The sequence below is a fragment of the Dipodomys ordii genome, unplaced genomic scaffold, assembly GCF_000151885.1.
Source record: "Dipodomys ordii isolate 6190 unplaced genomic scaffold, Dord_2.0 Scaffold3, whole genome shotgun sequence".
NCBI classification, from domain to species: Eukaryota; Metazoa; Chordata; class Mammalia; order Rodentia; family Heteromyidae; genus Dipodomys; species Dipodomys ordii.
This window is the reverse complement of record NW_012267219.1, coordinates 14785315-14812030: the sequence shown is the minus strand read 5'-3', so window position 1 is coordinate 14812030 and position 26716 is coordinate 14785315. Positions and strand designations below refer to the sequence as shown.

At 37.9% G+C, this 26716-nt stretch overlaps 1 protein-coding gene across 3 annotated transcripts in view; it reads left to right on the top strand.

Annotated features, from left to right (window-relative positions):
* Window positions 1-319: 319 nt before the first annotated feature.
* The window catches only part of Kcnc2 (potassium channel, voltage gated Shaw related subfamily C, member 2), a 166047-nt gene continuing 139650 nt past the window's right edge, over window positions 320-26716 (top strand). Inside the window, exons 1-2 of one of the 3 annotated variants that reach the window (XM_013019994.1) lie at window positions 320-767; window positions 1950-2640. In XM_013019994.1, coding sequence (XP_012875448.1) covers window positions 1969-2640 — 672 coding nt within the window. In that variant the 5' untranslated portion in view covers window positions 320-767; window positions 1950-1968. The remainder of the gene's footprint in view (window positions 768-1949; window positions 2641-26716) is intronic. The other 2 variants (XM_013020004.1, XM_013019985.1) reach the window with 2 other exon arrangements.

Below are 26716 nucleotides of genomic sequence, written 5' to 3'. Positions count from 1 at the left end.
GAGAGAAAGTAGGGAGGGGTGGGGAGGGAGAGAGAAAGGGTGTAGAAAGCCCGGTGTAAAGAAGGCAGCGAAAAGCTCCAGGGAGGCTGAGGACTGTGTTTCACCGGGAAAAAAAAAAAAAAAAGCAATGTGAGCCGGGGAGATGAGGTTCGGCTTCCTCAGACCCACCCACCTACCCACCCACCCACCCGCCCACCCCTCCTGGAGCGGTGTGCTTCCGCAGGCGGCGCGCAGCCGACGGCGAGTGGTGCTGAAGGGACAGCTCCCACGGTGCTAGCCCGGCTGTGGGGGGTCGGGTCGTCGGGGAGAGGGGGCAGGGGAACCCAATCTGCACACCGGGGACTTCACCTTCCAGTGGGTGAGCTCTCCTGACCTGCGGCCAAGCCTGCGCTCCAGAGACACCCGCTCGCGTATCTGCCTGTTCCCCAGCAGGGTCGGGCAGAGCCGGCTGGACCCGCCCCAAGCTCCATGGTTTGCTCAGCCCTGCGCGATGGTGACTTCGGGCGCGGAGGGTGGCGATGGACGAAGCCGCCGATCGCAGCATGAAGGCGGCACCGAGCGTGGCCGGCAGCCGGCGGGGACTGTCTCCCCGACCTCCACGCCCGGAGAAGCGGCCCAACCACCTGAACCCGGAAAACGCCAACAAGTAGTTTCCCTTCGCAGAAGGGCGGCTCAGGCTGGCCGCCCAGATTCAATCCTGCTGCCCAGAGAACCTCGTCCGCTCCGAGACACCGAAGCAGAACCACTTTCCTCTCGGGTTCCTTAAGGTATCTGGGGACAAGCGGGGAGTGGGGTGGGGTGGGAATCGGGGTGCTTTCCCGGGGGGGGGCGTGCGGCCCCTACAGGCAGGCATCCCCCCCCGCGCCTCCAGCCCCCCCTCTCTCTCGGCAATAAAGATGCAGAGGTGAAGCCCAGGGGGAGAGGCTGGAAAGGGACTCGCTCCTCCGCCGTTCAGGGGGTGTGCCTGCAGAGGCTTCGCCCTCGCCCCTCTTAGAAAGCAAGCCCTCCCTCCACCCCAACTCTCCACCCCCTAAGGTATTTGTTTTGCTTTGGCAACGGGGGGAGGGGGATGGGTGGGATGTATTGCTCACTTCAGTGGCTCAAAGATGGATCCTAGTTAGTGCTTCCTTACCCAAGTAATAATAACGTGAACAACAGCGATAACAATCAAGCCAAGAGGAAATGGGAGGAGGAAGTTAGTCAGAGGTCTCCTTGGAGAAAGACAACAGCACGGATGACCCCCCTCCCCACTTTGACTTCATTTTTTTGGGGGGGGGGTGTCTGTGATGGAGTGTGGAGGTGAGCCCAGCAAGGACGCTCTCCCAGGGTGCTGGGGAGCAAGGTGGACCGTCCAGAGTTGGCCCCGTTCCTGTGCAATAGGGGGTCCCAACTCCACTCTACTCCTCGACCTTAGGGAACTCTTGGCCTGAAGACATTGCATCCAGGCTAGAGGAGAAGGAGGAAGGTGGAAGGTGTGGCGGGGTGGGGTGTGTGTGTGTGTGGCGGGGGGGGGGGTCAGGGAGAGAGGAAGATGGGGGTAACCCAGGGGAGAGACAAAGCATGGAGTTAACCCAGGGGGAGTCAGAGGGCTTAGGGAGGGAGGGTCAGGGGCTGGAAGTAGCTTCTCAGCCTCCACGGCTGGGGGATGGGGGGGGTGGGAAGGTGGAAGGTCAAGAGGTGGAGAGATGGAGGGGAGGGAGGAGGGAAGAGGTTTTGTGGGAAGTCGAGGAAGTCTCGCTCCGTTAGTTTCCTGGAACCCCTGGGAAAGGTGTGATGCCAGAGGCAGGCGAGCGACAGGACGCCCCTGGCTTCTCGGTCCGCCCCTACCGCCATCCGCAACCGGGGGCCACCGGGAGGGCGGGAGCGGGGCGAGGGCGGGGGTCCGGGCGCGCTTCTGCCGGCGGAGATCGGTAACTCGGCGCCGTGTTCGCCTCCCTCCCCCTCCCCAGTCATGTCTGAGCCACAGAGATGGGCAAGATCGAGAACAACGAGAGGGTGATCCTCAACGTCGGGGGCACCCGGCACGAAACCTACCGCAGCACCCTCAAGACCCTGCCCGGGACGCGCCTGGCGCTGCTGGCCTCCTCCGAGCCCCAGGGCGATTGTCTGACCGACAAGCTGCAGCCCCTGCCCCCTCCCCTGACGCCTCTGACCCCTGGCCCCGGTGGTGGCGGAGGTGGCGGCGGCGGCTGCTTCGAGGGCGCGGGCAACTGCAGCTCCCAGGGTGGTAGCCACCTGCCCGGGGGCGGCCGCGAGTTCTTCTTCGATCGGCACCCGGGTGTTTTCGCCTATGTGCTCAACTACTACCGCACGGGTAAGCTACACTGCCCGGCCGACGTGTGCGGACCGCTCTTCGAGGAGGAGCTGGCCTTTTGGGGCATCGACGAGACCGACGTGGAGCCCTGCTGCTGGATGACCTACAGGCAGCACCGCGACGCCGAGGAGGCCCTGGACATCTTCGAGACCCCGGACCTCATCGGGGGCGACCCTGGCGACGAGGAGGACCTGGGGGCCAAGAGGCTGGGCATCGAGGACGCGGCGGGGCTAGGCGGGCCCGACGGCAAGTCGGGCCGCTGGAGGAGGCTGCAGCCCCGCATGTGGGCTCTTTTCGAGGACCCCTACTCATCCCGAGCCGCCAGGGTAAGGCCTGACTCCGCCCTTCCCACCCAAGCCTCCCATTCCCATTCCCTCTGAAACTTTTCTTTCTTTCCACCAGGGGCTGCCTAGAGAGGAGTTTCCAGGCTCATCTAGGGTGGAAAAACAAAAAGAACAAAAATCAACCCTCTTCTCCCCCCCCTCAAAAAAAAACCACACAAAAACCTGGTTTTACCCTCTTCATCTTCTCACTCCGTTCCTTCTTACTCAACACACTGAGATTTACTTTAGCAGATGGGCCGTGAAGGGCCAATGCCTACTTCTCTGAGCAAGTCTCCATCTGATGTTGTCCTAAAATCGGTACCAACCTTCATCTTGAGGTTTTGTTTGTGTGTCTCTCCAACCCCCGCCCCCTCCTTCCCTTATTCTGTTTCAACTTTTTCCCTTTAGCTTGGATGTCTGCTCTCTGGGCTTACTGGTCATTGAGAGGTGACATTTTCAGTGAGGCCTGACTCTTTCTGGGTCTGACTCACCCAAGGAAGTGGCTTCAATGATAGGGATCTCATTGGAGGACATAGGAAGGGGAAATGGGGTGTTTGTAGTTGGCTTCTGTGGTTGCGGTGGAGGAGGGAGGTGGGCCGGGGCAGTCCATTTTGTGAGAGAAATATTCTACACAAGCCCTGTCTCTCTTCCCAAGGGCGAAGAAGATCATGGAGAGATGGCTTGTTCTAGTCAGCTGACCTCTGCAACACTGGACTTTTCAAGCCTGGTGCTTTCTTTCCCTCTAGAGTTTCTGTCCCTATTCCTTACAGGTTGATGGTGAATTAACCACTTTGCAGATCTGAATTCCCGTCTCTGAATCTGAGTGACTTAGATAGTAGGAAACTTAGTTTTACTTTGTCTAGTGTGATCTTAGACTTGCTGTTTCTTTCTCATTTTTAAACTTAAGTGACAGCTTAAATTTAGTCGTTGACATGCCCAATTAATTCTAGGAGATTCCATGAAGGGGCTATAAAAGTAAGCTGAGATAGTTTCATCAGCTTTAAGAAATAAAATACTTTCTAAATAACCCTAATTATACAGTATTTGAAGTTTTAAAAAAGAATTATATATGAGAACAGAGTTCTGTATTTGGTTAAGTCTTCACAACTGCATGTGTCTGCCTTACTTCTGCTCTGTAGGACAGAAATGCCCTGGGCAGAGCAGAATTCCTCCCTCCCAGCTTTACTTTGACTCAGTTCTTTCTATTGTCTTTATCTGCACGTGAGAAATTCCTTCATCTTAGATAGCAAGCAGCTGTTGGTAGACTCACTTCTCAGCTGTGCTTTTTGATAGCACTTTGGAAGTCTGTAGATGTTTTGTTTTCAGTGAGAAGTAGAACATGGCACAACTTAATGCTTTCCAGACTGCATTTGAATGTGTAAATTCTAGCATGTGCATATTCACACCTGTGAACATAGAATTCACACACTCTGAAAGATTTCTTTTAACTTCTGAAAAAAGCGCATGTTTATTTCAATGACCTCACTCATGATCATGACATCTGTGTATTTTGTTTTCCAGCTGGAGGTCATGATGCTTTTTCTGCTTCCTGGTTAAAAAAGATAATCTGAATTATTTTTCAGGCTCATCAAGTGATGTTTTATTTTTCCTTTCAGATCATGTGCTATAAAATGTTAAAAGGTTTTATCTTTCTTCGTGATAACACAATATCCTCATGTTATTTTATATTTTAAGATAAATCATACAGCAAAATATTTAAGAAGGTGCCTAATTCTTATTACGGATTTTTAAAAACTAAAGATGTACATCATTGACTTGAATAGTTAATCATACTTGGATTTTTTTTTGTTGTTGTTGTTGTAATTGTGCAGAGGACTTGACCTGAATAATTTAGGTGAAGAAACAACATAGGGATTAACACAAGGTCAAGTGAAAGTAGAAGCAAAATCAGTTGAGAATCACAGGACTGAAAAATGTCTTTGAAGTCACCTAGTCAAGACCCTTTATTTTGTAGCTGAGGAAAATGAAGACTCAGATGCTAAGTGATGGCCAAGGTCATACCTCAAGTTAATAGCAGAACCAAAATTATTCTAGAGGTCTCATGACATCCTTTCCAGTCTTTTTACACCAAAACCTCTGATTATAACTGACTGGGCTGTGAAATCTCTGCAGACCATATTGCTCTGGAGATTTGATTTTATATATAAGACATTCACTAACTTGGAAAGGTCATTATGACTTAAATATATATTATTTGTTTAAAATATATAGTATGTAATAGCATATATTATATATAATAGTAACAATAATTATAGAAATTATAAGATAACATATAACAATAAATACATAAATTATATAACACACTAATACAAAAATGTAAAATATGTAATAAACTAATAACATAATATAGACTGTTTTATATGAATATATATATTTCTAGGACTTCAGCTAGTGGAATTTTTACCCTGTATCACCAAACAATAGAATATAAATCCAATGGGTCTTGATTTAACTTTTTGTTTTTGAGACCAGAACTCCCAACTCAATATCTGATTTTTTTGCTCATTGGCTGGTGTTTACTACCTGAACCCCATCTTCAACCTCTTGATTTAATTTCATGAATGCTTTGTTTCATTGTAGACCAGTTAGTGTGTAACTATTTGCTTTCTTTTGTGGAATTTATCTTCAGGATAACTTTTCTGAAGTTACTGATGTTTACTGAATCAGAAGAGATCATTACATTTACAAGTGGATTAATTACATTTAGTACAGGTAATTGTTGATTTAATGTTATCTGAACACTTTGATAAATAGAATTACATTGGAGAGGCCATAAGATGAACCACTGCTTTGCAGAGAGAAGATCTAGGAAAAATAAATCAATTATCCAGTGATTTGCTCCAGCTGTAGTTGTATTGCCCCGTTCCATTTTTTCTCCCAAGTTTCATTTTTAACAGAAGTTAAGGATTTATACTTTGATATACCATCTTTTATATCAGCTTAGCTTTTGTTGATGTGCTGGTCTGAGCAATTTTAGCTGTTTGAATTTGTTTTTCATTTTGTTAAGCTTATTATATTATTGTTATACTCAGTTCTTTATGATTTTTGATATTGAAGAGATTGATTAAATTACATAACATTTTATTTCTGACCTTTATATTGATAGGAACGGAAGAATTCGTTGAATTCTGTAGCACTGTGTTTTTGCCTTTTGTTGGTTGGGTCCCCCTTCTGCATTTTAATATATAATGTAAATACGCACTTGAAAGATCTAAGCTTCCATATTTAATCTGGTTAGTAAGGTTATATTTTATACTCATCCCTAATAATAGTACTAAAGATAGAAAGTTATAAAAGTTATGATATAAGTTATTATGGAAACCTGTTTTGGAAAATGTGAAACATTACTATGGAAATACCACTGGTGACAGTTACAAGTAGTAAAAATCAGTAACACATAAGTGTACTTGTGAAAATTGATGTACGTCCCCAATTTAGTTTTAGAGTACAATGAAATGTGTACATGAATTTCTCTGAAGAGTCACTATAGAAAGAGGACAAACCAGGCAAAAATTCTGTGATAGAACTTCTAAGATTTTGAAAGCTTAAAAATAATTTAGGGGCAAAATCCTAGTATTAGAAAATATGTCAAATCATTCCCAGTATTAAAGAGCTGAGAGCTAATTCTGCTTCTTTTCATTTTATTTACTCATTCTATTCATTTTATTAGTTCCTGAGCTCTGTCCCTGAGCATCTCTGTGCTCAAGGCTAGTGCTCTACCTCTTAAGCCACAGTGCTACTTTCAGCTTTTACTAAGTATTTTAACCATGATCCTCAGATCTCCCCCTCCTGAGTAGTTAGAATTACAGGCGTGAGCCACTGGCACCTGACTATTCATTTGTTTTTAAAAATTATTTTGGTGAGGTAGCAGAGGCATGATGATTCAATTTAGTTTTAATTCAGAGTATTTGTTTTAATTACTGCATTTGCATTACTAGATTTGAATGACTTATGAATGTGGCGTGTACAAAGTCATATTTGTTCAACTTGTATCTTGGTGCATTCTACCACCAGGGCTTGCACCACCAAGGCAGAGTTAACTACCTTTTCTTTTCCCACTCCTTTTCCTTCAAAACCATGCCCTGTGTATTCTTTTCTTTTCTTTTTAAATATCAATACTGTCACATAGGCTTCACCCCAGGGTCCTTGCTTAAGTTTAGCTCTTTACTCACCTCAGTAATGGAAATCACTCTTAAGAGCTCACATATCTAGGCTTCACTCTCTTCAGCTATCTTAGACTTCACATACACACACACACACACACACACACACACACACACACACACACACACATTAAATATTTAACTGGTAACCACAAATTTTGATGTAAAATTCATATGCCTTAGTACAGCAAATAAGACCTTGGTTATCTTGCTTCTGCCTTTCCCCCCACGCTTCAACATCATTCTCATTACTTTAAGAAAATACGAATTAATGTTCAGCTGACAAATAATGGGCAAGCCTGGATTTCTGAGTTGGCAAAGCCTTAGAATTTTAATTTGATTTCTCTTTTAATCTTGACTTCTCTATTTTCAAAAATAATTCCAATCTCTTTCCTATAATACGATGAATCTTGTACTTACACCAAATAAATGAATTGACGTGAGCAACTAGAAGTCATAGCTACTCAAATGATAATACAAACTCAAACTAATACATTTGAGAGTAGGGCAATAGTTGGGGTGTTTGCATTTGCCATTTAATCATCTAAGGTATCTTTTGACCTTTTCCAGGCCACTAACTGTATAATTCACAAACACATTTGATACTAATTAAGTTAATAAATTCTGAGCATTGAATAGGAGCACAAGTACCTGACTTAATATGTTGTTAAAAGAACATAGTATCTTCAAATGTCATTGTTATCTTCAGTTGGATATTTGGTCACAGGCTAGGTGATCTTATCTGTTGCTGAACTTTAGGTATATACAGAAATGAATTCAATGGTGCAGATCAAGCATGACTTCTCCCTTCCCCACAAGTAATATTTAGCTAAGATCTCATTTATAGACTTGAGTTGACAAACCTAAAAGAAAGACAGGAGTGTTTCTTCTTTGTCAAGAAGTTCATATTTAAAATAATTGAAAATGAAGAGAAGCTAGTTTATGTGAAGATCTAGATCAACCCTTCCCATTGGGAAATGTATATCACTGCCATTTATGTTCATAACAACAAATAAGGTTAATGTGTCTTTCAAATATCATATGTTTTGAATTTCTGAGTCATCTCTCCTGTTAGATGGCAATATTTAAGATATGTCTAAATGAGATTGTAAAGAGCACTGAACACTTAATTTCCTGTAGAAGCAAAAAGTGATAAAATACCCATGAATATATTACAACAAAGTTAAACTAATTTGGTTTGAAGGATGGAGGGCTTTTGTTTTATAGTCAAAACATTCTTTTAAGACAGAATAGAGCTGCTTTGTGCTTTCTTTACAGGTTGAAGAATAGTGATTAATCTTAATTCTGTGTAGTCAATATTTTCACAGAAAGTGAATAGAAAATGAGTTTTGGGAACGGAAGAATGTGGTGAAAATATACAGAATTGGAAAAAAAATGCCTGGATTAGAACCCAGGAGAACTACTCACTAGCTCTGATTTTAGCACCAATTGAATGATCTTAATTTCCTACATCATTTTGAGTCATTGTTTCCTTTGTATCATTCAAGTACATTAAAAAAATAAGGATGACATATTAAGACTAGATAGTACCCAAACTTCTTTCCAGCTCTAAAATTTTCAGATCTGTTGGATAATTATTGCTAAGGATCCTGAATGATAACAGAGAAAGAACAACATGTCTGTACCCATTTTGATTACACATTGAGGGCTGTCACACCAATAAGGTAAAATAGAATTGATTGTGGTTTTTCGTTTGTTACTTCCTCCCCCCTCCCAACTTTTTTTTTTTTTTTTTTTTTTACTACAGCTGTTGGTAGCTGCTGATCTGGTTACCATAGAAACAAGTTAGCTCCTTGCTTCCTGTTTCCATTGAAAACAGCTTTCTCTTAACCACATATTGATTTCAGGAAATCATTTTGCTGGAGCTCTGTCATAGAAACCCATAAAGATGACCGCCTGTGTCATTTCCTAGGTCTAAGATTCAGTGCAGGTATACATGCTTCTACCACAGGGTAACTGATCAGATAATCTCAGTTTTATTGCCATTTGAAAGGTGCCATGACAAACACTATCCTTTTCCCTTTCCTATATTTTATACAAAAAAAAGACTCATTCACTTGAGGATTTACAGATATGCCTAACACATTTAAATGTTTACAAAACAATGCCAAATTCTTCAGTTCAAATCTCTTATATAGCAGTCAGAAAAAGCAGAGAGAATACTATACTGTCTAGCATACTTTATATGATAAAATTACCTTACCCATGTAATTGTAACCCCTCTATAGGGTATTTTCACAATAAAAATTTTTTAATATGCTCTCTAATGAAGATTATCTCAATATGAATATGTATGTATATTGTTTAATGATCTGTATTTCTCTTTTAAGAAAATAAAATTTCTATTTCAGGATATATACATATACACACATATATGCATACACAAAACCAGGTATATTTACTACCGTAACATAAACGTATACCCAAATAATCAATTTGTAAAATTTTGCATAGGTAAGAGATGGAAGTGAAATATCAGTTTATAACATTAATATGTGTATTGCCTGTATTATATACAAAGTTTATTTCAGTGAGATTGGTGCGTAGCATAAATGACAGATTTTTGTATTTCTGAGGATTAGAAATAAGACAAAAATGGCAATTAGCACACTTGTCTCAGTTTGAAGAGAAGACAACGGATATGTTCTGGTCATAGGTATTAAGTGATGATCAACAAGCCAGGATTCAAATCTTCTGACTTCTGACTCAGTATTCAATCTCAGTTGCTCAAGGTAGCTTGTTTTTTTAACACTAAGCAAAGACATTTCACTGTTGGGAAGCGTCAAGTCTGCCATCTTAATGTGTTCTATTGTTGAACAGTATTAGGAAACTCATTACTTCAAGTATTCACTTTACTTCCAGATCCACTTACAGATCAGTCTTCCAGTGCTTTCTTTGCCTCAGATTGACATATTATTGTCCTACCACTTTTAAAATCTCAACATTAATCTGCCTGTGCACTTACCTTCTTTGTTCCTTAGACTCTTAACCATTCTGAAAGGATCTACAGGGGCTTCCAACTCCTAAGCCGAACATTTGCAATGAGCTTCTGGAGTTGTTTAGATAATGAAGAAATATCTTTCCCCTGACCCTTTGTATGTATATCTTTTGTAGCATTTTTTTCCTATGCTGTTTTGGCTTATTGTTTCTTTTAATACAGCATTTCTTTGACTTATTGGTGATGGGCTTCATGTTTTATGGAACATTCTTCTAAAAACTCATCAGGTCCTGGTGGGTGTATACTGGTGAATTAGAAGAGTAAAATATGTTTGGAGCTGTAAGAAATCTGAAATTGAAGGTCTATATTATTTTGAGGTCAGTAAGTACAATTCAGTAAGGCTTCTTTTCCTGAGATTTTGTGAAATAAATAGTGAATTAGGTGTGATGGGGAAGAAAAATAATGTTATTTTGGGATTGTCTGAGACAATGCATTTTGCAGGAATCAAAACAGAAGTTGGAGCAAATGGTATCACTGAAATAAAAATGCTGAATTATCACTCGTCACTGCCTGATCTTCTCCTAGAAGGTGACTATCATAGGGATGTCTTTTTCATCTGATGTTTCTGTGTGTGTGTGTGTGTGTGTGCCGGTCTTGTGGCTTGAACTCTAGGCCTGGGTGCTGTCCTTGAGCTTTATGCTCAAGGCTAGCAGTTGAAATGGCTCACCACTTACTATTCACTATAAAATTTGTGTCTGCCTATGCTTGTGTCTATTTATGCTGAATTTCTGTTCTATAACAGATATGAGTAGTGTTTTGTTTATCTGGTACTTTTACATTTGGTACATTAAAGTTTGGAACTAAAAATTAATTTTATTTTTACCATTTGTTAAAAGCTGTATTTAAAACAATGACAGAGTGAAGAGTAAGCTTTCTTACTGACTTTGGATAAAATTAGTAAAATTGGTATTTAAGAAAACACAAAATACAGTTATTACAGTTTAACTTGTCAGTTAAGTTGTCCTACTTCTGTATTTCAGACTTCTTGAAGTGAGCAATGAGAGAGCAATTGTAGAAGTCATTAGAATATCCTAGTGTTCTCTGTATTTCAAATTAACTTCAGTAGGAAAAGCACAGAATACAACCTTAACTGGCTTTTGTTTGTCTAAACATAACATCCTAACCTTTGATTTTTTTTTTAAATTAAAGAACTTTATTATCAGGCCTAAATGAAACCACCTACCACAGTCATATAACATGCTTAATGAGTGCATCAGAGTTGAACAACCATCATATTTATATCATGACTGAGTAATATTGGGGAGAGATAATTTATTCTAGTGTCATCATAGTGTTGACTTGCGATGCAACATTCAAGGTAACTAATGAGACAAAATACAATTTAATCGGCCGTTAGACTCTCAAGTAATTAAAAATCATTAGCCTTAATAAAAAATAGGATTGAATATAATTTTCTCAATCTCATCTTTATGTTTGCTGTTCAAACTTTAATGAAAACATGCTCAAACTGTCAGTTCTCTAGGTTTAGTTTTAAATTTTAGTGATAGTTTTCAAAATCTGTCCCTTTCTAAGTTTTACTTATTATCGATTGAATTTGTTCACTTATGTAAGGTGGCATTACAGTTCTTGGTGACATTGGGGTAGTAGAAGTAAGTGCATTGTGAAAGTTCTTCAAAATGTACTTCAGCATTTCTTCATCAATAGCCTTTTGTGTTTGGCCTTGGCTGGTATTGATTGGCTGGTGAAATGTCATGTTATTTTCAAGCATATGGACATTTCTCCCTTAATTAAACAAACTGGCATAGAACCAAGCACCAATGATTCTAATACTTTTGAATCTCTCAGCTGATAATTATTGAGCAGCAGTTGGCTAAGACTTAGTTATACAATATGAATTCACACGTTGAAATTTGACATAAGGCTTCTGAACACGTGTTCTGTAGGAAAAGAAGATCTTTAAATCCATAGTTGCGATATAATTCATTGAATGCTGCAATGGAGATAAGAGTATAGTGTAGACACACAGAGAAAGGAGGGACTGATTCCTTCTTATAGAGAAAATGGCATTTTAATCAACTCCCAGAGGATACAGGGACATTTTCCAGCAACCAAGGGGAGGGCAGCAGAGTACTGAGCAAACACTAAGGCTTTGACAGAAAATATGCCAGTGTAACACAAAGTAATAGGAAAGCCAAAATAAAGGAAATACAGTAAATGCAGGAGTACAGGATTAAAGAATAGAGAAAATTTCCTCGTGAGATATTGGTAGGACTCTTAGTCTAGACAGGGTTAGACAATATCCTGTATCAGTTATTGATTCCCCAACTAAAACATGCCTGAGAATCCCCTGAGATAATGACACACAAATTAATCCACATAAAGTGTTACCTGAGAGATTTGAATGAAATAGGTTTTGGATAAGATTCATGTTTTGGGTTATAGTTGGCTCCTTGGCCAATAGGTACCAGTACTGTGACACAACTGTTGCAGAAGCAAACTCAATTCAACAGCCCTGCTTTGACCAACACTTTATATATAGCATTTGTGTGTGTGTGTGTGTGTGTGTGTGTGTGTGTGTGTGTAGTACTCAGGGTCTCAAAGCTGGTGAAACAGGTGCTAGTTGCTCTTTACTATTGAGCCACACCTCCAGCCCCGTTTTTGCTGGTTATTTTTGACATAAGTTCTTACTTAACTGCCCAAGTATGTGACTGGGGACAGTCCCCATATAGTAGGCTTCTAGTTGTAATGAGGAAAAGTGTGTGACACCTGGCCTAATTCTGTTGAGAAGGGGTATTGTAAACTTTTCTACCAGCTTGTTGTAAACTATGATCCTCCCAATCTCAGTCTCCAAGGTAGCTAGTATTACAGAGGTGAGCTACTCATGCCTAGCTAGTTTTTTCCCTAATTACCTGTTTTGTATGGTCAAACAGTTGCTAAACTAACTGCTTGGCAGTTGGTCTTGAGGAAGAAGTAAATTAGTGTTAAGGGCTGGGCTCAATGTCTAAATTTGAATTTAGACTCCATTCCTTGCTTCTGTATTAGCTTCAGTAAATTACTTGTCTAGACCTTTCTTCACTTACTGAATCACAGAGAAAGTAGTTACCTAGTGGATTGCTATAAGGATCATCATCAGCAGCAGCAGCAGCAGCAGCACTCCTTGAGATTAGCCTTAGTCATTTCTAGAGGTAGTAGAATTGTAATAGTCATTTTAGGATGACTTCCTGGTATTTAGAATGTCCATGAAGAAATTACCAGTCTCTTGAGATTTTTCTTGTGAATATCAGCCTGGGAAGATGTAGGGGTGACTCTTAAATGATTAAATAGTGACGAATTAGAACAGTATATACTACACTTCTACTATACAATTGGCATTTTGCAAAAGAAAAGACCTTGTTTCCCTTTTTAACATGCTAGTTGTCTACAAATGAAAACAGAAGTGTCATGGTAGCATCAGGTCATGTTGTCTGCAGTAGACAGAAGGTAGGGTGCTTTGCAGGTCTGCATGGTGATGTTGGAGTTATAACATTCTTGAAGAATTTACCAGAGGATGAAGGTACCAGGATATTTTTTTAGATGGTGGAAAGAGTGTAAACAAAATGTCAAAAGGAAAGTACATCTGGAACTTTTCAAAGTACTGTGAATAATTGAATATAGCTGGGAGATATGGTTTGAGACAGAAGCTGAGTTCAGCTGGAAATACTGAGTAAATTCTGTTATCTATCTATCAATCTATTTATCTATCATCTAGTTATCTTTCTGATGATAGAGAGAGTTTGGCTCTGATATGTTTCCCAGGCTTGTTTCAAATTCTGTCTTCCTACCTTAGTATACCAGAGTGGTTGTGATTACAGGCATGCATCACCATACCTGACATAAATGCGTGATGTTGAAGGAGTTCATGCAGAATAGTAGCGTGCAGGTTTTTGTAACTGGGAATTGAAGAAGGGTATTGAGCTGGAGGTGAGTTTAAGGTTTCAGAAAGGCTAGAGCTTAGTAAAATAGGTTTGTGAGAGACTGAATATGGGACCTAAAATGAAACAGCAGCAGAAGGGAGGAAGTAAAGCGGATGAAGTTGAATTTTGGGTAAAATGAAATGAATAAAAATCAAGAATGTCCTTCTAGTTTCTTTATGATATTTTTCTAATTCAAGATGGAATGATTATGATCTGAAAATTGGCTTCACAGGGAAGTATTTTTTTCATGGGACATAACAACTATATTATTTAGAATTAAAATTTATAATTGTCCTTTTGTCTTTCTGTATCAATTAACCAGTTATACAAGACATCTCATAGATTGTAAAGCTGTGCAAATGAATGCTAAGTATGCCTCTTAAAAATTTGGTACTGCAGTTTACCACCCTAACTAGTTAATGAAAGACAAGATATCCTCTCTTCAGGTTATCTAGTTTTGTGTTGTTGTTACTTCTTTAAAAATCAGAGAAAATATCATTTATTTTTGTCTATTTTCTCTGACATTGAACTGACTATCCAAATGCACTTGTCTGTGTGTCTCCCAAAGTGACAAACTTGAACTCAGTATTAAACAATGGTAATGTGATTACAATGGTAATATGAAGCATCTTAGAAATTTGCTTTACATAAAAGTTTCATTAAGAGAAAGCTCATCAAGGAGTGAAGTTAATAAGGAAGGAAAACAAAAATAAAAACAGGGAAGAAGATGATGATTTCAGACCCAAGGAAGAATATTTCCATGTAAAACTCAAACTGAGTAATGAAGACAGAAGTCCTGAAGAATATCTGGGTAGGTTATTTCTCCTTTGTGACAAGGTCCTAGTAGGTGCTTACATAAATTTAGATGTGATAGACTAGGATAACCAAGACTATGTGATAAAACCTAGCACTCCTAGGCTACAAACTTTTGGAGCCAATGATAACAGATTACCGAATATTTGGATACCTGCATGTAAACCAAGAAGGAAAAGATGCAGTACGACTAGTTTATCAGATAAGACCTGGTACATCTGTGCATGGTGCTTACTATACATGCATGGTGCTTTTCTAGAAGCTGCACTAGGAGAGTCATTGGTAGAAAGAGTGGATGTTACTGCACACAGCTGCCGATTTAATAGACATTTCGGCTACGCTAAATGTATAAAGCAGTCTTTCCTCAATAATGTTTGCTATATAACATAACTATAACTTATTTGCCTTATATATGCTTTAGTTTTTTTCAACTTTCAACTCTTTAAACGTGTAGCTTAAAACAAACATGCTGCTCAGATACGCAATTTTTTTCTTTATGTTCTAAAAGCGTTTCCTGCTTTTAAATTTTCTTATTTTTTTCTTTTACTTAAACACACATTAACACCGGTCAGGCTCTTCTCTATACTGGACTTCTACCCTCATAGCTGGTCAAGCTGCAGGTGTTTGTAGTCAGGAGTACACAGGGGATTGTCATCTCCTGTGATAATACATTCTCTCATGAAAGATCTGCTCATAGCTGCTTTAAATAATGTCCCTTTTTGATAGTAGATGTAGTATATTCTAAAATATAGTATAGCAATAGTATAGCAAATACATATACCAACAGTAGTTGTTTGTAATTGTTATCAAGTATCGTGTACTGTACAAAATCTCATTTCATACAAACAGCAGTACAGATTTTTGTCACCACAAATAGATGGTTAGAACATTGAGCTACTGTGTCTGTATGTTTACATTGTCAGTAGCCGGTAAGAATTTCATCTCCATTATATGGGGTTTATCTTTTGCCCAACACCATTATGTAGTGCATAAGTATGTGCACTGCTTTCTCATCCATCTGAGGTGTGATATTCTGCATAGCGTCACCCTTTCATTCTTTTTGTGGTGGTGATCCTGGACTTTTGATTTATATCTGGTAATTTGCTGTGTAGGCTTTTTAAATAATAATTACAGGTATTTATGGAGTATAATTAGATGTTTTGATATATGTATTAAAATATGTAAGGATAAAACCAGGTCAATTAATAAATTCAGCTCACATACCTATTTTTTTCTAAAAGTTACTTTTTTTGCAATTTTGAGACATAAAGTGAATTATTATAGAACCATTCTGTTTAATAGATTTCTGAAGTTTATTGCTCTCAGAAGGTTTTTATCACTATCTTTTCTGACTTTTCTTGCCTATAAGGTTGTACACCTCTGTGAGTCTCTCCCACAGAGGGAGAAATTCTTTTCTCTTTTGCAGACATCTTCTATTCCCAGTTTTTCACAACTCTGTTGCCAAAATATACAGTCCTGGTGAGAAAAGTCAAAGCTTGCATATACTTTATGAATTTACCATTGCTATAAGAAGGTTGTTAGACCAACATTTAAAATTTATGGAAAACTGTCATCTGGACAACAGTAACACTTTAATTTGTCATCTTCCCACTGAGAATACATTGTAAGAACCATGAACTTTGATCATTTGACAGATGTTTATGAGTTTGCATGACAAGTATGCCCCTAAGGTTGGAATAAGGTTTATATATTAGTATGCTTTAATTTTTTTCACAGAAACATTGCCAGTGGGAGCAAATGCCAAGGCCCCATTAGATAGAAGCATCTGACTAAGAATAACAGATGAGATTATCCTGCTAATTACATGGAAGTAAGACCTTCACTGAAGGATGCTGTGCCCTCGGGAAAGATGCTAAAGAATATCATTGCAGCAGTAAAGAAATTAACCAAGAAGAGTAGGAAAAAAGCATTCCTGCTCATTTCAGCCTTGTTACTATTTTTCACTTAACAAATTAGAAACTATCCAAAGGTGAATTCCCTTCAATATATAATATAATTTATGAAACCAGTGCAGTAAAACTATTAGTTATGAAACCAAATTATACCCTGGTAGTCCATCTGAGCTGCGGCCAATATCAGAACTGAGAAATATGCTTAAAGAAAGAACATATATGTGCATGTATATATACTGTCAATAGAAGGAATAAGGACCATTATAAATATACTAGACATGTGAAATAGAGATCAAATAAGACTGTTGTTTTGAGAAAAAGCCTTTGTGAGATACTAGGTGAAGTAAGAGTAGTAGTATATAATATTCAAAACAGAATATTACAATGAATTTATGAATTTTAAAGGAGACCTTTTTTAGGTATGTCTTTTTATTGTAAAGATACTGTACAGAGGGGTTACAGTTACATGAATAAAGTAATGAGTACATTTACTATTGAGCTTTTTTTACCTCTTCCTTTGTTTTCTCCCTACCATTCCTTCCTTCCCCACCTCCCCAACTCCTCCCTTTCCCCACACCAAGCTATAAAGTTTATTTTCAACATACTGTCTTGTACATCTCATTGTTACAATGGGTCAACCTGTATAAAGAAGGCCTTCTTGTAGTTTATTTTTAAAACAAAAAGTGCTAATGAGTTACAGAAGTAGTCATACTTACAATAAGACATTGAATGGAAAACATTGAATCAGCTGAGAGAGAAAAATGGTCTTCTTGCCACAAAACACTATTAAGAACTTAGTATATTTCTTTACTGTAAGATGAATATAGACTTAAAGATACATAGTTTTCAATCCAATATTTAATCTTTGTAGTCAGAAACACCGTTCTTCAGTTTTATTCAAGTGTGGTTTTAGATTTTGAAAAATTATCTCACATTTTATAGGCTTTACATGTATCTTCCTAAACCACATGTGCATCATTGTTGTTAACTATAAATTACTGCCTATCATAATTTATCTAGTTATTGATGTCAGCTCTGTAAACTATGTTTGACATAGTAATGATATGCTTAGTAGTCATACAATATTCTTAGTGATTGAAAGTAGTTTTTTGTATTATTTTTATAGTTATATCATAATATAGCTATAAAGTGATAATCTTATACTTTACAATAGTTATAATGAATATCTTTCTTTTTGGATTTTGTTATATCCAAATATTTCATAATGATTTCCATATACATAATTTTTTGTTTTTTAAACATTTTTTATTATCTTTAAGTAGTTGTTCAAAGAAATTCCCGTTCTACAAGGCGTCTGACAACATTGTCACCCATTGCTCCTCACCCATCCCTTCCCTTACTTTTGTTTTCTTTTTAAATTGAGATTAGGTGATTATATAAATTTCACATATTTCACGGTATTGTGGAATAGGGATACTTAGTTAAAGTCACAGACACATTTTAACCTTCACACGGCAAATTGTCACTATCATGGTCTGTAAGGTTTGTGAATTCTATGAGCTTTCACAATACAATTATTTTTTCCACATCAGGTGATGTTTACATTTCTTTCCTTTTGCTTAGTGTAGACTGTTACCTCTTTCCCTCTCATTCCTCCCTTCCCAACGCTGCCTTTGGATTGCTTAGTTCTTTTTCATCTATGTCCAGTATGGCTGATGGGCCCCTTTGTTGTATTTTATTTTGTTTCTTATTTATTCTGCGTCCTCCTCCTTGCTTCTCTCTGTTGTGTGCATATATCTACCGTATATGTGGCATAGAAATAATTTTTTAAAAACTTACATTTGTTTAATTAACTATCACAATTGCTTTCCTAACAGTATCTCCTCATTTTTGTCAATTAAAAAACCTATATGTGATTTGCTATTATTTTAGCATTTCTTTTCAGGGATTGCTTGAGCATGCTATATTTGAATGGGTCCTCTTATAGCTGAGGATATCTTTTTGGTTGCATCTGCAATTTTCTTTCTTAAAACCTACTGTTTATGTCAGATATTTTGGAATAATAAAGAGTAGAGGGAGGTAGGAAGAAGATAGATATATTTCTATATGTTGTTAGCAAGAGGAAGAACCCTGAACAAAACTTGGTTCTAGAAGTGTACCTTAAAGGGCATAACCGTTGTGCCAAGATATAAAGGCTAGAGTGAAACCAAAGGAGATAAAAGAATATTTAAAAAATAGGACTCAGTGGCATGGAGGGCCTAGAAATGGGTCAGACAGATGTGAAAAGAGGGCCTAGAATGGTAGTTTGGCAGTACTCAAATAGAACCTCATGAGCCACGTGGACATTCCCCCATTTGGAAACAGTTTTCTGTTTTGAAAATCAATACATTTGCATAGGTTTACTTTGTTTTCTACTTTCAAGACTTCATCAGTTTTGTTTTGCTTCTTGTCATTTTACAATTTTGCAGAAATTCTGAAGGAGTCTTTCATATTTCAAGTTCTCTCCTGGATTTTTGGTGGCATAAAATTTGTTATTGATCATATCCAATAGATTTCCCACCACTTTGTAATCCTATTATGCACTTATTTTTTTAAAAAATATTTTCTCCTTTAGGTCAATTCTTGTCTTTTCTTTAAATTCTTTTTTTCCATCTTTTCTTTTTGGTTTTGTTCTATTGAGTCAACATTTATTTGTGTTCATTAAAGGGAGGTCTTTACTCTAAAACCTTTGTATACTTTATCACTTATTTCTTGCTGCAGACTCCTTTTTTTCCATCTCTATCTTCATCCTATAGTTCTTTTGGTTTTCCCTCTCATTTTCTCCATCCTAGCGATAAAGATGGATATAGCATTGTCATGCAGCAGGCCTCAGGCTTGTCTTGAATTTCCCTGTAGGCTATTGTACTACCATGTTGGAGCATTCAGAGGCAGTGTATTGTGATGGCTAATAATATAGAGCTTGGTATTAGACAGATCTGGGTTTGGATAGGACCTCATGACATATTAATTTCATCACTGTCTAATTTTTACAGAACTTCTTTTTAAAATTGGTATTGTGAAGATTAAATGATGAGAATCAAAGAAACTATATGTTTAATGGGCATTCCAATGTGCTGTGCATAAATAAGCATTCTTGGAAGTAGAGGTATGGCTTGAGTTGTAAAACACTGGCCTTGAAGGAAAGAGCCAAGAGAAAGTGAGAGGCCCTGAGTTTAAGCCTCTCTATTGGCCCAAATAGTACATTCTATGAATGGTAGCTATTTTTAGGTAAAACTTACTGATTGGCTGATGTTCAGAATCTGTAGTCTAATACTGGTGCTCTCTGTCAGTCTTATTTTATATTTATATATGCCACATAGAAAATAAGGAGATTCTAGAAGAAGTTGAAAATATTTGTGTTTTTTGTCAGTTGTTTGTAAAACATACTTGCCATCCCTTTACTAATGTTTGAAAGCTACTGGATTAGGTATAAATCTTGGACAGATATGCAGTTTGGTGTATTCCTGAAACCATTGCATATTTCTTTGAATGAGGTATAGGGAATGAATGACTAAGGGGAGACAGAAGAAACTAAAGTAACTTTTATTTATTGAGTTGCTTTCTGGATTTTGACATGTTTATTTTAGTCTTTAACTTCCAGGGCTGTTATAGTATATCAACCTCGTTTTATTTCTTACTAGATAAAATGCTAGATCAAATGTGATTCCTAGTTAACTTTCAACTGCAGATATACAGGAAATAACTAATTTTAGTATTGATGCTTATATTAAATTATGGGTCAAACTTACCCTAAAGTATTTTGTTATGTATTTGAAATTTGCAAAGAAGGAGACTGTATTTTTATTTCAACATATCTGGCAGTGCTATATTATGTTTTAGAGAATTCATTTTCATCTCCCCCCCACTGTTTTATCAATAGTTCTATAAATAAAATTTCTGACCAGTCATATTTGCAGTGGTGGCTAACATCTTCTATAGCTTTAAATTCCAAAGAAGCTAGCATTCAACAGAGACAGACAACTTCTCTGACCATTCAGTGACACTATGGCCAGAACAAATAGAGACAGGATTGGATCCTTGCCAAAGTTAATTTCTGTGGTTCTAGGTCCAGAGAAAGTGAAATTTAATATTTTAATTAAACCATTATTGGGCCAAATGTTTCAAAGGATGCTGTTTCCTGTTGTTACTATGATACAACTTTTATTCTTTGCATACTCTTAGCCTGTTCTTTGTATGTTTACTCATAAGAAGGATTAGTATTGCAAATAAAAGAGAGATTTGATTATTACTAAAAAACAAATGCCCATAATCCTAGCTACTTAGGAGCCTGAGATCTGAGGATAGCAGTTTGAAGCCAGCCTGAGAAGGAAAGCCTATGAGACTCATAACCAATTAACTAGCAAAAATCCAGAAGTAGAACTGTGGTTCAAGTGATAGAGTGTCAGCCTTGAACATAAAAGCTGAGGGACAATGTCGACGCCCTGAGTTCAAGCTCTAGTACTGGAGAGAGAGAGAGAATATCCTATGACTATAATTCAGTGAGACTGCTTTTTTTCTAGTGTATTTTAGTAAAGTGTCTTTGAAGTCAATTCCAATAGAGCACTTCCTCAAATATTTTAAATAAAACAACAATGTCATACCAAGGACATGATCTCCAGAGTAGAAATACATTCTTCAGCACACAAATCCTTTGAGACGCTACATGATAGAACAACAAATTGTATCTGAGTGATGAGTCATACTCTACCTACATTTGTGGATATATAATATATATAAATTGTATATATTGAAGCCTCTGAGACTTGCATTAGAAAAAAAAAGAAAAATGTTTACTTTCCCAATTAGTTTTTTCCTGAAAGCATGCAGTCATTTTTTTGAGGATGGTGTTACTATGTAGCAGAAGCTGGTCTCAAACGCATGATCCTCCTGTCTCAGCTTCAGGAATGCTGGGATTACCATTACAAATGGCTATATCTGGTTTGTCTTTATGGAATTTGAATTTTTTTAAGCTGAGTTTTGACCTCAGTATGTTTCAATCCGTTGTTTTAGAGTCATATATGGCACTAAATGTGTTAAGGTGTCTGGTAAAGGGAAATTGACACCTGTGGTTTACATTTTTTAACTTTAAGACTGGTAAGAGGAAATTACTGTTTTATATGATTTAGCTCAACACTGTTTGCTTTTGACTTTGGCTGCCATTCAAAACAACGTCTGAGGGTTTTGCTTGTATAATACTCATATACTAAGGGATTAAGAGCTGCAAAAAATCTAACAGGAAAATAAGATTTCTCCATGCCAGTTCATAGCAGTCCTTTCTATCATGGGCAAGAGAAGCTGCAGTGATGTTGGCTTTGTACTCACAATTATTTCTTCATCTTACAAGTTTACTTTTAAGAGTTATAAAAAGTATATATGATATGAAGAGGGCATTTTTTAAATGTTAATGAAATTGCCAACACCCATCACTAAGAAATGATCATTGAGAAAACAAAGCATCCAGATCAGTGCATCTACCATTAGTCAAATACTATTTGAGCTGCATGGTACCTGCTTTAAGTGATCACCCAGTCTTTATAAATGAGACTGCAGTAGACCGGTGACAGTCTGACCAGTCAAAGAGAAAGATAACACACCTTGGAATATTCTCAGCTAGATGTTTAATTTGCCTCTAAATGTGATCTGCTTCCCAACAGCATGACAATATTCAGATCTTAAAAACACATAGACATTGTTAAAAATCAATTCATTCTTTATGTTTATACAAAAGGGGAAATGCTGTGTTCGTTAATGGGGCAAAATGAGAGACTTCACACATACTTACTGAATGTGCATCTAAGAAAAGCTGAACCAAGCATGATGACAAAATACAATAAATATTATAAATATAGTTAACATATAGAAAGAGCATCCAACCAAGTCAAGATGAAACCTAATTGAAGTTTGCAGAGACAGGGAAAGTAAAGGAAGAGTATGGAATAGGCAGGAGAAATGGGCAGGAGGCAGGCTCATGTGAAATGCAGGAACAATGGAGTCAGCTGGACCAGTGGTGAGTGTGATGAGTGTACAGTTCTTTGGGAATTATGTGGGGTTGAATAAAGCTGGAGCACTAAACCTCTGGATGTAGAAGGGAAGGAGAAGGAGATGAGAGAGCAAGAGCGAATGAAAGAAATGGAGGGTTTGAGAAGCTATGCTCAGAAATGTAGGCTTATTTTAAGAGCAATGAGATGTTAATGAAGGGTTTTCCTCAGGTGAATGGCAAAGTAGTTTTTAATGTTTTGAAGTATTATCAAGGAATGGTTAGATAAAGGGCAAGGAAGGAAGGACAGCAAAGAGTTAAGAAGACATGTAACTAAGGAAAGATTTCTATCAAACGTAATTAAACCTCACCCAAATGCATGACTATCATGCAGTTTTTCCTTCCATAGATGTACATAGAGTGGAGAGTCAGTTTGAACAAATGCAAGTCCTTTTAAAAGGAACCCTTTTTTTTGCTGGACAATAGGGTCTTTTAAAATATTTTTTTTTTGTTAGAGAAAAAGGCATTTCAACATTCTGAAATCTGACTTTTATTCTATTTTATTTTTCAATTCAAAAGCACAACAGAATTCTATTAGTAAGGTTGTAGGACCAGAGAGAAGATAGTTCATATTTTTACTACTTTTTTAGTGAGAACACAAAGGTAACATTCAGTTGGACTTAAAAAGAGGTGTAATCATCGTGATGAAATTCTTAATGTGTATGTAACATTGCAAAGATACAACAAAACCTTGCAAAAATTTAAGTGTAAAGTTTGTTCTCATTTCTAGGATTTTGTATTGGTTATTTCCTGAACATAACAGGCATTTTTGATATATAAGGCATAATGCTTTTTAAAATATATATTTTTGGAGGATATTGAAAAATGTAAGACATTTTATTGTGATGACTACTATGAACAACCATAATTTGATTCTAAAATGATCTTGGTGGAGAGGTTTTATGGCCTTAGCACAAAGGATTCATTACATTTCAGTTTTTTTATTGTGAAAATACCGTACAGAGGGGTTACAATTACATAAGCAAGGTAATGAGTACATTTATCAAGCATCGTTGCCTCTTCCTTTGTTTCCCCTTCCCATCCCTTCCTTCCCATCTCACCCCCCTCTTGCCCTCAACCCCCCCCCCTCGCCAAAGTTGTAAAGTTCGTTTTTCAATATAACAGTGTTGTACATCTCATTGTTGCATTGGGTCCACCTGCATCTCTATTTAAACAATTTGTTTTTTCCCTTCCCCTCCCCTAATTATACCAACATCAGATACAGTGCAACAGGGGTTATATCATGGGGGAGGGACATACAAAGCAACAAAAAATTATCTTCTAAATATGTTAGAAACTTTAGTATGGTCTTGTTTGTGATCATTTGGGTAAATCCCCAAAAGTGGGATTGCTGGGTCATAGGCGAGCTCTATGTGGAGTCTTTTGAGGAACCTCCATACTACTTTCCAAAGTGATTGAACAAGTTTACACTCCCAACAACAATGCAGTAAGGTTCCCTTCTGTCCAGCACAACTATGTTTATTGCAGTATTATTTACCATAGCTAAGATATGGAACCAACCTGGATGCCCCTCAGTACAAGAATGGATCAAGAAAATGTGGTGTATATACACACAATGGAATTCTAAGCCTCCATCAGAAAGAATGACATTGCCCCATTTGTTAAGAAATGGAAAGACTTGGAAAAATTACATTAAGTGAAGTAAGCCAGACCCAAAGAAACACAGGTCCCATGGTTTCCCTCATTTGCAATAACTAGTATATGTCTGAGACAAGCAGAAAAGGCCAGATAATTTGATGTTAGGTGAAATGAACCCTAAGATTAGTATTCAAATGTTTTTTTTCTTTCATGCGATTATTTCTAACATATTTATAAGATGATTTCTCTGTTGCTTTTTATATCCCCCCTCCACGGTAAAACCCCTGCTTTCACTGTATTTGATGTTGGTATAATTTGTGGAGGGGAAGGGAAAAAACAAATTGTTTAAATAGGGATACAGGTGAACCCATTGCAACAATGAGATGTACAAGTCGTTATGAGGAAAAATGAGCTTTACAACTTTGCGGGGGGGTGTTGGGTGGGGACATGGGAAGGGGAAACAAAGGAGGAGGCAACAATGCTTGATTAGAAATGTACTCATTATCTTGCCCATGTAATTGTAACCCCTCTGTATGGTATTTTCACAATAAAAAATAAATAAATATGTTAGAAACAATAGCAAGAAAGAAAAACTATTCGAGTCCTTTATCTTAGGGTTCATTTCGCCTAACATCAACTTATCTGACCATTCTGCTTGTCTCAGACATATACTAGCTATTGCAAATAAGGGAAACCATGGGACCTATGTTTCTTTGGGCCTAGCTTACTTCACTTAACATAATTTTTCCCAAGTCTTTCCATTTCCTAACAAATGGGGCAATGCCATTGTGTGTATATACACCACATTTTCTTGATCCATTCATGTACTGAGGGGCATCTGAGTCTTTTGAAGAACCTCCATACTACTTTCTAAAGTGGTTGAACAAGTTTACACTCCCACCAACAGTGCAGTAGGGTTCCCTTCTGTCCACATCCCCTCCAGCATCTGTTGTTATTAGAGTTCTTGATTATAGCCATTCTAACTGGGGTGAGGTGGTATCGCAATGTTGTTTTGATTTGCATTTCTTTTATGGCTAAGGAGGTTGAGCATTTCTTCATTTGTCTATTGACCATCCTTCTTTCCTTTTCAGAGAAGTTTCTCTTTAAGTCTTTAGCCCACTTATTTATTGGGCAGTTGTTTTTTCCCCAAAAGATCTGGAAATAGTATTATTATTATTTTTAAAATAACTGACGTAGCAAAACTTGTCCTGAAGTGAGGTGAAGCTATTTATAGTATTCTTCATTTATCCTACTTAGTGTGAATGTTTTGATTGCTGTACAAATATTAATGTAGTTGATTATGGGGTTCTGCCTCAGACCCTGCTGGAGATGTTATGTAACATATATTAAAAGGATGGTTATTACCTTTCTAAAAGGTTGAGAATGTTGAAATGCAGTTGATCTTTGGGGTTTTGAATAACAAACCGAAGAAGGCCTTAGTGAGTAGAATATATTCAGTGCTTGTCAAGAGCCAGTGAGTATGTTGTACATTGAGTACCTAGCACTCTATAAGAGCAGGTCTCAGGGTGCCAGGGGCTGTGCTTAGGAAGCACAGACATACATTGTCTGAACTCCAGTTCTGTTTTGAAATCACTGTGTTTCTTTGGACTGAGTTCTCTTTTTCTGTTTCCTGGTTTTTTTCTCTCTGAAAATAGAAAAATTTAAGAGTAATTCACTGGCAAACTAACAGTGTGGTATTTAAATGATTCAAGGTGTGGCACACTTAATACTGTTTACTCTGAATTGTTGTTAACCACTTTAGTAAAATGATGATACTGGCATAATGATATCAATTTTCTTTCATTTTTCTTAAAAATATTGTTTTGGGTGCTACTGAGTTTTGAATTCAGGGGTGTGCATTTACTAGGCAAGAAAACAACTCCAACCCTTTTTGCTTTTAACTGCTTTTCAGGTAGGCTCTTGTGCTCTTTGTTTAGCTCAACTTCAGTCTGTGATCTTACTATCTCTGCTTCCCACATAGCTGGGATTATGGGGCTTGAACTATTGCTCTAGGTTTGTTCTTTTAGATATGTTCTTCCTAACATTTTGCCCAACCTTGAAACGTGATTCTGTGTCTGACTTAAAGGAGTTAAAATGACAAGCGTGAACCACCATTACTGTCATGACCTTCATCTTAATTGATGCAAAGTTTACAGCTGTTGAGGCTGACTTATTCATGCTCAGTATCTGGAATTATTGAAGAGGGCATATGTATGTATCTGTCAGCTTGCTAACACCATACATTTTTGCCCTTGTACTCTTGTTTTCTCTGCTGGAGGAGGAACTGCAATATCTTAAGAGAAAATGTTGAATGAACAAGAGGCTGCCCAAGATATAAGCATTGAAAAAGTAAAATAAAAAGCTAAATTTGGAAAACATTTTTGACAGTATTAAAATAAAGATAATTACAAATAAGGGAAACCATGGGACCTTTGTTTCTTTGGGCTTGGCTTACTTCACTTAATATAATTTTTTCCAAGCCTTTCCATTTCCTAACAAATGGGGAAATGTCATTTTTCTGATGGAGGCATAGAATTCCATTGTGTATATATACCACATTTTCTTGATCCATTCATCTACTGAGGGGCATCTAGGTTGGT